The sequence below is a fragment of the Triturus cristatus genome, chromosome 2_1 (assembly GCF_964204655.1).
Source record: "Triturus cristatus chromosome 2_1, aTriCri1.1, whole genome shotgun sequence".
In the NCBI taxonomy this organism is placed as follows: Eukaryota; Metazoa; Chordata; class Amphibia; order Caudata; family Salamandridae; genus Triturus; species Triturus cristatus.
Window position 1 is genome coordinate 907,768,842 of NC_140581.1, and position 14,501 is coordinate 907,783,342.

General features: G+C 41.6%; 1 protein-coding gene across 1 annotated transcript in view; it reads left to right on the plus strand.

The window, feature by feature from the left end:
- The window catches only part of RASEF (RAS and EF-hand domain containing), a 298,021-nt gene extending 283,776 nt beyond the window's left edge, over window positions 1-14,245 (plus strand). Inside the window, exon 17 of the mRNA XM_085633180.1 lies at window positions 11,844-14,245. Coding sequence (XP_085489306.1) covers window positions 11,844-11,952 — 109 coding nt within the window. The 3' untranslated portion in view covers window positions 11,953-14,245. The remainder of the gene's footprint in view (window positions 1-11,843) is intronic.
- Window positions 14,246-14,501: the final 256 nt, after the last annotated feature.

Genomic DNA, 14,501 nt, shown 5'->3' on the forward strand with positions numbered 1-14,501 from the left:
GATGCATAAATCAATATACTTGAAAGCAACTCAAAATAATAAATGCAAACAAAAAACCTATTATAAAGTTGTCTCAAAACAAGTCAAAGCAGAATCAGTTTCCCATAAAGGAAAAGCCCTACTCATCTAAACTAGGGAAAAGCTGGAAAGTTAGGAGAAGTCAGGCGGAAGGTGTCAGCCTTGATAGGCTTTGAAAGGCTAAGTCTATAAATTAAGTAAAGCTTTGCCTAGTACGCAGGGAAGGCAACTGGCCACGAGTCTAGTTAAACTCCTTCAGGTAAGGGAAAAGGCATCTGCACTAAAGGAAGCTAGAAGTTAATATTCCTCTGAAAGAAAGTGAAATGGAATCTGCTCTAAAAGAAGTTAAACTGGTCTCTGTCTAAAACGCTACATTCAGCAGAACTCTACCATTATCAATAACATGTAATTTCTTGAAAGTTCCAACCAATCAGGTAAAGATTGAAAAGATACAATTCCAGTCTCAGAGCCCAGTTATAATATACAAAACTTTCTCACAAGAAGGCTTCGACTGTGACCTTCAAACTAGCAGGTAAGACAAACAGGATGATCACCCCTGCAGGCGAAACACAAAGGCCTCTATTCAATTCAGAAATTCTACCACTCACAAACCATTATTTTCTGCATGAGAAATGAGAAAAATAAGCATTGCACGTTTCCAAAGTTGCTTCAGATTTTCGACAACAAAATTAATGTTCACGGTTCACAAATAAATTAATCAACCAACAGCCATTTTGACAATACAGGCCTACATTAACTATAATCAGTTTAAATATGGAAAATGTGCAGAAAATAAGTTGGTTTGTGGCATATTATTGTTGACATATGTGAAAAAAACATTTAATAATGAACAATTTTTTTCATTACTACAGAGCATAGCATATTAAAATAACAAAAAGCAAAATAAAAAAACAACAAACGCATAAAAGAGTGCAACACAGCAAAGCAGAAGAAAAGTACACTCTAAAACACAGCACAGTAACAAATTATTGTATTATTGTGTTGTATTGTTATGCTGTGTTGTATTGTTGTGCTATAGTGCCAAGTTGTATTGGGCTGGCTTTTGTCCTAAATAGTTGAAGTGATGGAGCAATGCTATTTTACCACCCTAGACAGCAGTACACGGTTGCTTGCCCCAGGAACTTTAACGGCATGTGCTTGAAATGTAGCAGCATTTGTTGGCATATCTAAAGTAAGCAACACAACATAACACAATAACACATAGAAAGCCACATAATAACACAATGAAAACATAACAGAGAATAGTGCATCAAAAGAGTCAAACAGAATGTCACATTGGACAAATGCAGCACAAAAACACAGCAACACAAAAAACAATAGAACACATCCTTATCACACAAAATGTGATAAAACAAATATGCACAAACATTCTTGTCACACTTTACCACCTACATTATTGCTACGCATTACCACGTCCAGAAAGCTGTTTCTTAACACACTAGAAAAAGGTGCTTTCACCAAGTACTGTCTTAACCCCTTTGCTACTAGGCCTCACCAGCCTCCCCCATTCCAAGACTTTTTTTTGGCTATTTGGGATAGTTTGCGCTTAGGCCTCTGTAACTTTTTATCCACATAAGGTATTAACCCAAATTTGTGACCTTTTCTTCAAATGACCTGCAGGTTGTTAAGGTACCCAGGTTTTGTGGATTCCCCTGGAGGTGACCGAGAAATTAGCCAAAATACAGCTAATTTTTATTTTGTTTTCAGAAAAATAGGAAAAAAGTGCTGCAGAAGAAAGCGTTTGTTTTTTCCCTCACAAAAGGTTTATAGTGCTAAAATCACCATCTTCAGTTTTCAGGAACAGGCAGACTTTTGTCAGAAAACCAACATTTTCCACACAGTTTGGCCATTTTACTGGGACATAGCCTATTTTTTGTGCTTTCAACCTCCTTCCAGTTAGTGGTAAAACTGGGTGTGAAAGCAATAATGGAGACCAGAAAACTATACATTTCTGAAAAGTAGACACAATTATGATTTCAGCAAGGGGTCATTTATGTAGATCCTTCACGTTTTTTTATAGAAATTAACAGTTCAAAATAAATATTGAAATAGACTTGAAAAAAAAAACAGCCATTTGTGCCAACGTTTCACCTGTAACTTCTTCTAAATATGGTAGATTTTTTAAAGCAATATACTAATACGTCCACTAGACCCTTCTGGTTGTAGGGATATATAGGACTTGTAGGTTCACAAAGAACCCGAGGAACCCAGAGTCAATAACTGTGCTGCAGCTTGCAATAGTTTTTCAGATTTTACCATGTATAAAGCAATTAATTCGGTAAAATATAAAGAGTGAAAAATAAGTATCAAGGAAACCTATCTATTTCCGAAATGGGAACAAAATATAGAGCTTAGAAGCAGTGGTTATTTGCACATCTCCTAAATTGTGGATACCCATATAAGAATGTGAATTAGAGGACATTTTTCAAAAGGACTTCTTTTTTACACATTGTCTTGCATTTGGAAGGCAGAAATGCAAAGAAAGTCAATTGGCAATAACACTTGTTCTACTATTCTGTGTTTCCCTAAGTCTCCCAATAACAATGGTACCTCACTTGTGTGGGTAGGCCTAGTGACTGTGTCAGGAAATGGCCCAAAATGCAACAAGGACACATCACATTTTTCCAGTGCAAATTTGACCCTTTTTTTGCAATGTGCCTAGCTGTGGAGTTTGCACTCAAGCTCAGCTGGCACCTAGGGAAACCTAGCAAACCTATACATTTGTTTAAATTAGACACCCAGGGGAATCCAGCATGGGGTGACTTGTGTGGCTCTTACTAGGCTCTCTTGCCCAGAATCTCTAGCAAACCTCAAACTTTGCCAAAAACACATTTTCCTTACATTTCTGTGATGGAAAGTTCTGGAATCTGTTGGGATCCACAAGCGCCCACCCACCCAGCATTCCCCCATGTCTCTCAATCAATCAATCAGGATTGGTAAAGTGCAACTACTCATCCGTGAGGGTCTCAAGGCATTGGGGGTGACTCCATTTACTGCTGGTGATAAAATGGTATCTCACTTGTGCGGGTAGGCCTAGTGCCCGCAACAGGAAATGGCCGAAAACGCAGCATGGACACATCACATTTGTCCACTGAAAACTGTCCCTTTTTTCATAATGTGCCCAACTGTGGATTTTGAACCCCAGCTCTGGCAGCCCCTATGGAAACCCAGCAACCCTATACATTTTTTAAAACTAGGCATTCAAGGGAATCCAGGATGAGGTGACGTGTGTGGCTCTTACCAGGTTCTGTTACCCAGAATCCCTTGCAAAACCCAAACTTTGTAAAAAACAACAACCTTTTCCTCACATTTCTATGATGGAAAGTTCTGGAATCTGCGTGGAATCACAAACTTCTACCCACCCAGCATTCCCCCACGTCCCCTGATAAAACTGGAACCTCACTTCTGTGGGTAGGCCTACTACCCGCAACAGGAAACAACCCAAAACGCAACCTGGACACATCACACTTTTCCACTGAAAATGGACCTTTTTTTGCAATGTGCCTAGCTGTGAATTTTGTGCCCTAGCTCAGCCGGCACCTAGGGAAATCTAGCACACCTGTACATTTTTGAAAACCAGACACCCGGGGAATCCAGGATGGGGTGACTTATGTGCCTCTCACCAGCTTCTGTTACCCAGAATCCCTTACCAAAAAAAACATTTTTCATGCATTTCTGTGATGGAAAGTTCTGGAATCTAAGGGGAGCCACAAACTTTCACTACCCCAGCATTCCCTCAAGTCTCCTTATAAAAATGATACCTCACTTGTGTGGGTAGGCCTAGTGCCCGCAACAGGAAATGGCCCAAAAAGTACTATGGAGATTTCAAAATTATCGATTATAAAAAGACCTTGTTTTGTGAGGGAGTCACCTGTGTTTTTGATCCCAGGCTCGGCGGCCATCTAGGGAAACCTACCAATCCCAGACATTTATGAAAACTAGACACCCAGGGGAGTCCAGGGAAGTGTGACTTGCATAGATCCCCCAAAGTTTTCCTACCCAGAATTCCCTGCAAACCTCAAATTTAGCTGAAAAATCACAATTTCTCAAATTTCTGTGTGGGAAAGTTATGGAACCAGGAGTCTTGGGGGAATGCCAGGTGGGTGGAAGTTTGTGGCGCCCCGTAGATTCCAGAACTTTTCATCACAGAAATGTGAGGAAAATGTGTTTCTTTAAAAAAAGTTTAAGGCTTGCAAGGGATTCTGGGTAACAGAACCTGGTGAGAGCCACACAAGTCACCCCATCATAGCTTCCCCTGGGTGTCTAGTTTGCCAAAACGTACAGATTAACTAGGTTTCCCTAGGTGCCAGCTGAGCTAGGGTCCAAATTCCACAGCTAGGCACATTGCGAGAAAAGGGTCAGTTTTCGGTGAACAAATGTGATGTGTCCATGTTGTATTTTGGGCCATTTCTATCAAGGGCACTAGGCCTAACCACACAAGTGAGGTAGCATTTTTATCGGGAGACTTGTGGGAATGCTGGGTGGGTGGAAGTTTGTGGCTCCCAGCAGATTCCAGAATTTTCCATCACCGAAATGTGAGGAAAAGGTTGTTTTTTAACAAAATGTGAGGTTTGCAAGGGATTCTGGGTAACAGAAGCTGGTGGAAGCCAGTCAAGTCACCCCATCCTGGATTCCCCTGGGTGTCTAGGTTTAAAACATTTACAGGTTTGCTTGGTTTCCTACGATGCTTGCTCGGTTAGGGCCTAAAATCCACAGCTAAGGCATATTGCAAAAGGAAAGGTCAGTGCCTAGTGGGCTGTCTGCCCCTAGGGTCGGGTTGATCGGGACTACTGTTCCCATAAGCCCCTGGGAGGGCAGAAAGACTGTACCCATTTCTATTGGGGGGAGGAGGCATTGGCATGCCAATTGTGGACAGCCCCAACCCCTACACTAAGAAAGAAAATAGTCCCTGGTGCCTAGTAGGATTTCTGCCCCCCATGGGGGCTGATCTGGGGCTATTGCCTCACCCACCCCCTAGGGGAGGCAGAAATACTTTGTCCCCATTTATGTGGAATGGGGGAATGTCCAAGCTCATTGTGGGCATCCCTATTGTCCGGTGGGCTTTCTGCCCCCCCCCGGGGAAGATCAGGGGTAATAACCCCCATCTGCCAATCTGCCCCCTGGGGTGAAGAAAGACTGTCCCATTTGTGTTTGGATGTGGGGGCATTGGCATGCTTTTTATGGGCATCCCTACGTATAAAAAAAAATCCTCGGTGCCTAGTGGGCTTTCTGCCCCCATCTGCCTCCCAGGGGGTGGAGGCAGAAAGACTGTGCCTAATTTTTTGGGGGGGTTCCTTATCTACCACCTGGCGTGTACTTTGGCCTCCCACACGAGTGAGGCACCATTTTTATCGGGAGACCCGGGGGAATGCTGGGTGGTAGAAAATTTGTGTCAGCCCGGTGATGCCACAACTTTCCCACACAAAAATGTGTGGATTTTTTCAGCTAAATTTGAGGTTTGCAGGGGATTCTGGGTAAGGAAACGTTGGGGGATCCACACAAGCCATACCTCCCTGGAATCCCCGGGGTGTCTAGTTTTCAGAAATGTGTGGGTTTGGTAGGTTTCCCTAGATGGCCGTCGAGCACGGGGCCAAAAACCCAGGTGACACCCCTTGCAAAACCAGGTAGTTTTGAGATAGGCAATTTTGATGTTGCCTCAATACGTTTTGGGCCCTTGTCTGCCACGTGTACTTGGGCCTCCCATACGAGTGAGGCACCATTTCTATCAGGAGACCCGGGGGAACGCTGGGTGGTAGGAAATTTGTGTCAGCCCGGTGCTGCTACAACTTTCCCACACAAAAATGTGTAGAAAACGTGATTTTTTCAGCTAAATTTGAAGTTAGCCGGGGATTCTGGGTAAGGAAATGTTGGGTGATCCAAGCAAGCCATACCTCCCTGGAATCCCCGGGTGTCTTGTTTTCAGAAATGTGTGGGTTTGGTAGGTTTCCCTAGATGGCCGCCAAGCACGGGGCTAAAAACCCAGGTGACCCCCCTTGCAAAACCAGGTTGTTTTGAGGTAGGTAATTTTGATTTTGCCTCAATACGTTTTGGGCCCTTGTCTGCCGCGTGTACTTGGGCCTCCCACACGAGTGAGGCACCATTTTTATTGGGAGACCCGGGGGAACGCTGGCTGGTAGGAAATTTGTGTCAGCCCTGTGATGCCACAACTTTCCCACACAAAAACATGTGGAAAAAGTGATTTTTTCAGCTAAATGTGAAGTTAGCCGGGGATTCTGGGTAAGGAAATGTTGGGTGATCCAAGCAAGCCATACCTCCCTGGAATCCCCGGGTGTCTTGTTTTCAGAAATGTGTGGGTTTGGTAGGTTTCCCTAGATGGCCGCCGAGCACGGGGCTAAAAACCCAGGTGACCCCCCTTGCAAAACCAGGTTGTTTTGAGGTAGGTAATTTTGATTTTGCCTCAATACGTTTTGGGCGCTTGTCTGCCGCGTGTACTTGGGCCTCCCACACGAGTGAGGCACCATTTTTATTGGGAGACCCGGGGGAACGCTGGCTGGTAGGAAATTTGTGTCAGCCCTGTGATGCCACAACTTTCCCACACAAAAACATGTGGAAAAAGTGATTTTTTCAGCTAAAATTGAGGTTTGCAAGGGATTCTGGGTAAGGAAACGTTGGAGGATCCACGCAAGCCATACCTCCCTGGAATCCCCCTGGTGTCTAGTTTTGAGAAATGTGTGGGTTTGGTAGGTTTCCCTAGATGGCCGCCGAGCATGGGGCCAAAAACCCAGGTGACCCCCCTTGCAAAACCAGGTCGTTTTGAGATAGGCAATTTTGATGTTGCCTCATTACGTTTTGGGCCCTTGCCAGTAGTGGGTACTTGGGACTCCCACATGAGTGAGGTACCATTTTTATCGGGAGACCCAGGGGAATGCTGGGTGGTAGGAAATTTGTGTCAGCCTGGTGATGCCACAACTTTCCCACACAAAAATGTGCGGAAAAAGTGATTTCTTCAGCTAAATTAGGTTTGCAGGGGACTCTGGGTAAGGAAACGTTGGGGGATCCACGCAAGCCATACCTCCCTGGAAATCACGGGTTGTCTAGTTTTCAGAAATGTGTGGGTTTGGTAGGTTTCCCTAGATGGCCGCCGAGCACGGGGCCAAAAATCCAGGTGACCCCCCCTTGCGAAACCAGGTCGTTTTGAGATAGGCAATTTTGATGTCACCTCAAAATATTTTGGGCCCTTGTCTGCCACGTGTACTTGGACCTCCCACACGAGTGAGGTACCATTTTTCTCGGAAGGCGTTGGGTAATGCGGGGTGGGTAGAAATTTGTGGAGCCACGCAGATTCCAGAACTTTACACCACTGAAATGTGAGGAAAATGTGTTTTTTTGAACAATGTTTTTGGTTTGCAAGGGATTCTGGGTAACAGAAGCTGGTGGAAGCCAGTCAAGTCACCCCATCCTGGATTCCCCTGGGTGTCTAGTTTTAAAAAATGTATTGGTTTGCTAGGTTTCCCGAGGTGTCTGCAGAGCTAGAGTTAAAAAACGACAGCTAGGCACTTTGCCAAAAAAGGGTCATTTTTTATTGTGAAATTGTGGTGTGTCCACGTTGAGTTTTGTGCCGCTGCCTGTCGCGGGCACTAGTTCTACCCACACAAGTGAGGTACCATTTTTCTTGGAAGACTTTGAGTAACGCGGGGTGGGTGGAAATTTGTGGATCCACGCAGATTTCAGAACTTTCCACCACAGAAATGTGAGGAAAATGTGGTTGTTTTGACATTTTTTTAGATTTGCAAGGGATTCTGGGTAACAGAACCTGGTGAGAGGCAGTCGAGTCACCCCATCCTGGATTTCCCTGGGTGTCTAGTTTTCAAAAATGTATAGGTTTTCTAGGTTTCCCTAGGTGCCGGCAGAGCTAGGTTTCAACAACTATAGCTAGGCACTTTGCAAAAAAAGGGTAATTTTTCATTGTGAAAATGTGGTGTGTTCACGTTGCGTTTTGAGCCGTTTCCTGTTGTGGGCACTATGCCTACCCACACAAGTGAGGTACCATTTTTATTGGGAGACATAGGGTAATTCAGATTTGTAAAGCAACTGTTATTACCTATTGACTTTCAAAGCATTTCTGCCTTCCAAATGAAAGACAATGTGTAAAAAAGAAGTAATTTTGAAAAATGATCGATAATTCTCATGCTAGTATGAGTATTCCCAATTTTGGAAATGTGCATATATCTACTGTTTCTAATTTCTATATTTTGTTCCCATTTCAAAAATACATTGGTGTCTTTCATACCGATTTTTCCATGTATACATTTTCCCAGACTAATTGCTATATACCCGGTACTTAATAAAAAACCATTGCAAGTTACTGCTCTGTTTTTGGCTCTGGGTTCGTTGGGTTCTTGGTGAACCTACAAGTCCTATATATCCCCACAACCAGTAAGGTCCAGCGGTTGTAATGGTATATTGCTTTCTAACAGCTGTCATAAATAGAAGAAATTACAGGTGAAAACGTTGACACAACAGGCAGTTTTTTCAACTAATTTTCAATTTTTCCTATATTTAACTGTTAGTTTCTATAAAGAAACCTTGAAGGATCTACACAAATGACCCCTTGCTGAATTCAGAATTTTGTTTACTTTTCAAAAATGTATAGCTTTCCATGATCCATTATTGCTTTCATACCCATGTCTACGATTCACTGGAAGGAGGTTGAAAGCACAATAAATAGCAAAAATAGGCTATGTCCCAGAAAAATGCCAAAACTGTGTAAAAAGTTTTGGTTTTCTGACAAACGTCTGGCATTCCCTAAAAGCTGGAAAATGGTGATTTCAGCCCCACAAACCCTTTTTTGATACCATTTGTAGGGAGAAACCCAGACGCTATCATTTGCAGCACTTTTTTCCCATGTTCCACCCCAAAAAACAGAATTTAGATGTATTTTAGCTAATTTCTGGGTCCCCTCCAGGGGAATCCACAAACCCTGCATACCTTTAGAATCTCCAGGATGTTGGAAGAAAAGGAGGCAAATTTGACATGAATACCTTATGTGGTCCAAAAGTTACAGGGGCCTAGGCGCTAACTCCCCCAAATAGCCAAAAAAAGGCTTAGCACAGGGGGAAAAGGCCTAGCAGCGAAGGGGTTAAGTTTATCTATTGTTGCTCAAATAATAAATAGCAGGAACATTTTAACATCTGCTGCACAACTATTCACACTGTTGATGCTCTGAATGAAGGTGCCATTCTGTGTGTGCCCCGAGACCACAGTTGATCAAAATGTGTTGCTAATATTGCATACTTGAACAAGTCACTGACATTTGAGCCCAGGGTGGACATGATAACTGCCTTATACATTAGGCACTAGGAAAAAACTTTGGGTAACAGTGTTCTCAGAGAAGGCAGTACCTAAAATACAGTTCATGGCTGTTTACCTTTTAGTTTAAAAAAATGTTTTCTATAATGAACAATACACTCTCAGAAAACATATCCTCACAAAATCAAATCTACAAGAAAGTGACACTTACATTTATAAGCCCCTACTGTGAACGTAAACTGGTTCAGGTAATATGTTCTCTCAGTGTTCCTATCTAAAGGAGGGGAGAAAGACATAAAAGATAACATGGAGAAACAAACTAAATTTCAAACAAACTTGACTTGCTCTGGTACCTAAAATACAGTTTTTGGTTGATGACTTTGAAAGTAAATTCCTGTTGTGAAAAGAAAAGGTACTATCTGCTGTAAATGTCTACTGCACGTGATCTTTCTTGCACAATTATAAAGCAATTTACTTAATACCTCTCATTTTAATTTAATTTTAAGTAATTTACTTCTTCCTAGAGAGGTTTGTGAAACACGCTCGGGTGTTAGCTTTTTGAAATAATTGCGTATGTATAACTTTTAAAATCATCAATGTTTTAAAGGTTGTATGACATTACCACACATTACTTTACCACGCACGTTCATACAATGCAGATTTTAAAACACCCACTACTACCACGCATTTACATTCACTCACATCTGAAATACCTTTACCACTCAATCCACTAGCATGCACACTTTTACCGCGCTTACAGTTACAGAAAAATCCATTCACAGTCTAACACTGCCACCTACTGTTAAAAAATGATACAATGCATCTTACAACAGTATTGTAAGCAAAATATATATATATATATATTTTTTTATTACATTTCTGTCGATTACAAGTTTACTTTTTGGGGGGAGTCCCCACAAACTATCCTTTTTTATTTACCATTAATATATATAAACTTCTTACCGCATAGTCACCAATTCTAGCATATATGCTTTGTAAAGAGTTGCGAGGTAAGGACTAGCATAGTAAAAGTTATTCAGATGTAAAGAATGCGTTGTACTTTCATTTTGTAGTAAATATTTTGTGGTAAAGGCTGTTCTCCTATTTTAAAGAACCTAAAGGCATTAGGTAATAATAAAGTGATGTTACCAGTGCTTAATTTGAGCCGGTGGTTTCCAGTGCTCTGCACCAGCACTTAATCGTCAACACAGTCACTTATAGTGCAAACTTGACCCAAAGGTATAGGAGCACTTGTCATGAGCACCAGTTAAGGACACATTCATTTTTTGTAGGCATGGAGAGAATAAGTGATTTGCCCACAATCACCGGATGTTGATGCTAGCCGAGGCCCGAACCTGGTTCCCTAGCTCCAGAGTCAGCACCTCTGGCCCTTATACCACATCCTCTCCCCACTTTTAGAGTTTCATAGATAGTAGTTAGTTCTGGTATAGGTGGAGCTAATAGGAGCAATGGGCTGGTGCAAGCTGCCTCATGGCGAGAGCACTGGCACTTATTTTTTCACAAATTAACCACTGGCCGTTACCAATGAAAGGTGCTGCATTAAGGATGACACAGACATCAAGGTTGCTTCTTAAGGTAAGTTTACTTCCAGGTGTTAGAGATACAGCTGGCAGGGCAGCCAGAAGAAAAGTAACTGCCTCAGTTTCCAAGCATCTCATTCCAGATTCCCCCAAGAGTGAAGTCATGAGAACTCCACAATAATCCCTTCATTACCTCCTCGTCTGTCTTCCTCGCCACAGTAATTACACAATGAGCTTTAGCCTCCCACATAAACTCCTAAATCAAAAGTTAGCATATTAGCCTCCCATCCCTCCAATATGGCCGACATCCTCTTCCTCCTATAAAGAGGAAGTCCACCCACGGCATACACTGGTTTTTGGTTTCTGCGAAACTTTCCATTTGATTCGCAGCAGGGTGAATGGGCGTGCATCTTGATTCAGCGGTCCAAGGGCTCCATAAGTCTTGCTACAGCAGACAATGCTGCTTTATTATTTCAGTTTCCTTTTGTCTTTGATTTTGTATGTATTCCCTTAATTGGGATGGTTTCGCGCTTCGTCCATTATTTCGGGCACATTCCACATTCCCCCCAAGAGAGTAGTCATGAGAACTCCAAAATCCTCCCTTCAGTTCATTCAATATTATTCCCCCCTCGTGCCTCCCAGCTAAACCCAACAGGTAACATGCAGACCAGACACATACATAACTCTCAGGATTTAAGAACTCCAGCCGAACAGAAGTGATTTTATTCTACCCAGCTGCTAGCGTAATAAAGGATTTGTCAACTAGGCAAGTGTATATATATAAATGGTTAAAAATGTGAAATCAGCTTAGCATGCAATTAATAGTTTTTTGGGAGTAAGTATTGGATGTATTCATTAATTCTACATATGTAGTATGGTACATATGTAGTATGGTATCTGAAATAAATATATTTGGTATTGAATATACAAAACACAGGCATGCCATGAAATCCACACAGAGCTCACAGTGTGTGTCTATTTATTATTTCTCAGGGACGTGAAGAAGAGATGCGATCGAGGCGACCATCGGGAGTCGGTGACCAACCTCACTGGGACGCTCGCCAAAAAATCCGCACAGACGAAGAGCTGCTGTGCTTCGTAAACAGACTGATTTTTCCCCAGAAGCATTGCTCCTGTCCATACTGCAATGACCATTTATGAAGGATTTTTATTTTCGTTGATATCGATGGCTACAAAAACTGTACAGACGATTAACTAAGTGCCAAACCTCCATTTTCGATGGCTGATTTCCTTTGCTTCTGTCCACGGGTGCACAGCCCTCTGAGGAACGCAACTTTACCAGCCTGAGAAATATTCATAATGCATCTCTGAACATATTATATTGTAGCTGCTTTGTTAGATAATCTCTGTGTCTGTTGCAGTACAATTGGATTGTACACTTTGCTAAGCTGATGTGGAGTTAGTATGCGATTAAACAAATGAACTCGTTACCTTGGGCCTAAGTACAGGTGAGTTTCACCCTCTATATGAATATGAAATTCCATGAAAAGGCCGAGATCTAAGGGGTCACGATCAATTTTCTTCACCTCATTGCTTGATCCACAGTTTACAAACTCAAATAGGGGCATATTAACAAGGGCTTTATCTCCACTTTTTTGGCTTTAAAAGCCAAAGAAGCGGAGATAAAAATATCGGCCTATCAACAACAGGGTGCTAACATGCAAAATCGCATGTTAGCACCCTTTTTCACTACGCTTCTCTTTGCATCTCTAATGAGATGCAAAGTGATCGTTCCAGAGCAAAATAATAGGAGAAATGTCGCTAAGCGACATTTCTCCTATCATCAAGCTTCACGCTAACCCTGTTAGAGACAAAAAAAGCAGCCCTAACCACAGTTAACGCTGCTTTTTTACGTCTGCTAATTTACAGACTTAGCCATGTAATCCAATGGGAGGTGGATTACATGGCTAAATCCACCATGGGCTATCAACAAGGATATCCCTATCCTTGTAGTTTTATCGCTGCATTACCAGCGATAACCTCCCAAAATGCCGCTATCGCTGGATTTTTTATCGCCTAGGCGGTTAGCGCTGTTAATAACACGAAAACCAGGCGATATTATCCAGCGATAGCAGGCGTTATAAAAATTAACGCTACGCGCCCTTAGCGTTAATTTTCCCTGTGCCTTGTTAATATGCCCCATAGTTTTTAAAACTGTACAGTAGATGACTTTGTGAATGAACCTTGTTCTTTAACCCCTGAGGAAACTGGATTACAAAAATGAGAAACCAATTAAGTAAAAAAACTACTAAATGACTCTCCACCAGTATATCCCAGATCACACTCCTTCAGGAAGTAGTTATAGCATTACCATAATTGCTAGCGTACTGACAACAAAACATTTCACAAACACAGCATTTTTCTATATGACATATGTATCCTCTGTGGACTAAACGAAAAATATCAATAAAGAAATATTTCAAGAAGAAAAAGAAAACAGCATGGCAGCTAGTGTTGTGCCTTTTCTTTCATACCTCACACAATTTACCTCTCCTACCAGGCAGAAGATGTACTCTTCACTGAGGCACGTATTCCACAGTGCATGGGAGGCCTGACTATTTCTGGCTGTCCTTCAAGAGGGACATCAAACCTGCAATCAGTCTTACCTTTCAAACCACCAAAGAAAAATGTTACATTCAAATTTATGAGAAGGTAATCTGAAAAATCCTGTTATTTAGTCAGTCTACATTCCATTAGTGTAAAGTTTACAGCCTTTGCATTTCTACATTATTTATAAAGACATGAATATATTGTTTTGGGTGTTTAACACTTTTTGTGTGTGATGACACTTACATTTGACTTTTTATAACCTATAGACATAATTACAATGAATGAAAGTCTATTTTAACCAGTCAACCTACTCATTTATATAGAGCGAACTTACCTGCACGCTCTTTGGTAGAACGTCTAGTACAGAATAGTAGACAATACCGCATTGCATTGTACCCATCAAAGTAATTGTAGTGAGACCTCAGAATACATTGGCGGTAAACATTTCACCTTGATTTATTCCGGATATCTTTTGGGAAAAATTGCACATTCACTGATAAAGTCTAGCGTTAATGGGGCTGCTGCTGAGGGGTCATTCCTGCAGGTTTGACTAGAATATTCTAAACGAGGGTTAAGATGTCGTACAACTTAAAGCTCAGCCCTCTGACTAAAGAAGGACGCAGGAGTAGGGCAATTGTGTACATAGCTATTTATGAAAGTATCTATTTAATCTATTTTGTTATATTTCGTGATCTTCTGTGATTGTAAATCATAAGATTCATGTATCTATTGGAAAATAGTGAGAGAATTGGAAAATTCCAAATGTTAATTAAAGATATAATAAAATAACAAATAAAAATCATTTATTGCTTTTTTTTAGCAAACGTGAAGTGTCAGGTTATTTTTTCTATAAATGAGCGAACTATTCAAGCTGTGCAAAAATATTTGAAACATTTAAGTTGCTTCTAAGACTACTGGGTTAAGTACATTGGCCATGGGAAAGGATGCTTCCAATTGAGATGTATTGTCATATAAAATAGAGGAAAAACTGCTCTACCCACCTCTAACCTGTGTATCTGAGTAATGGAAGACTGCGACTCTAGATTCTAAGATAAAGCGTTTTGCCCAAACATGTTTGTT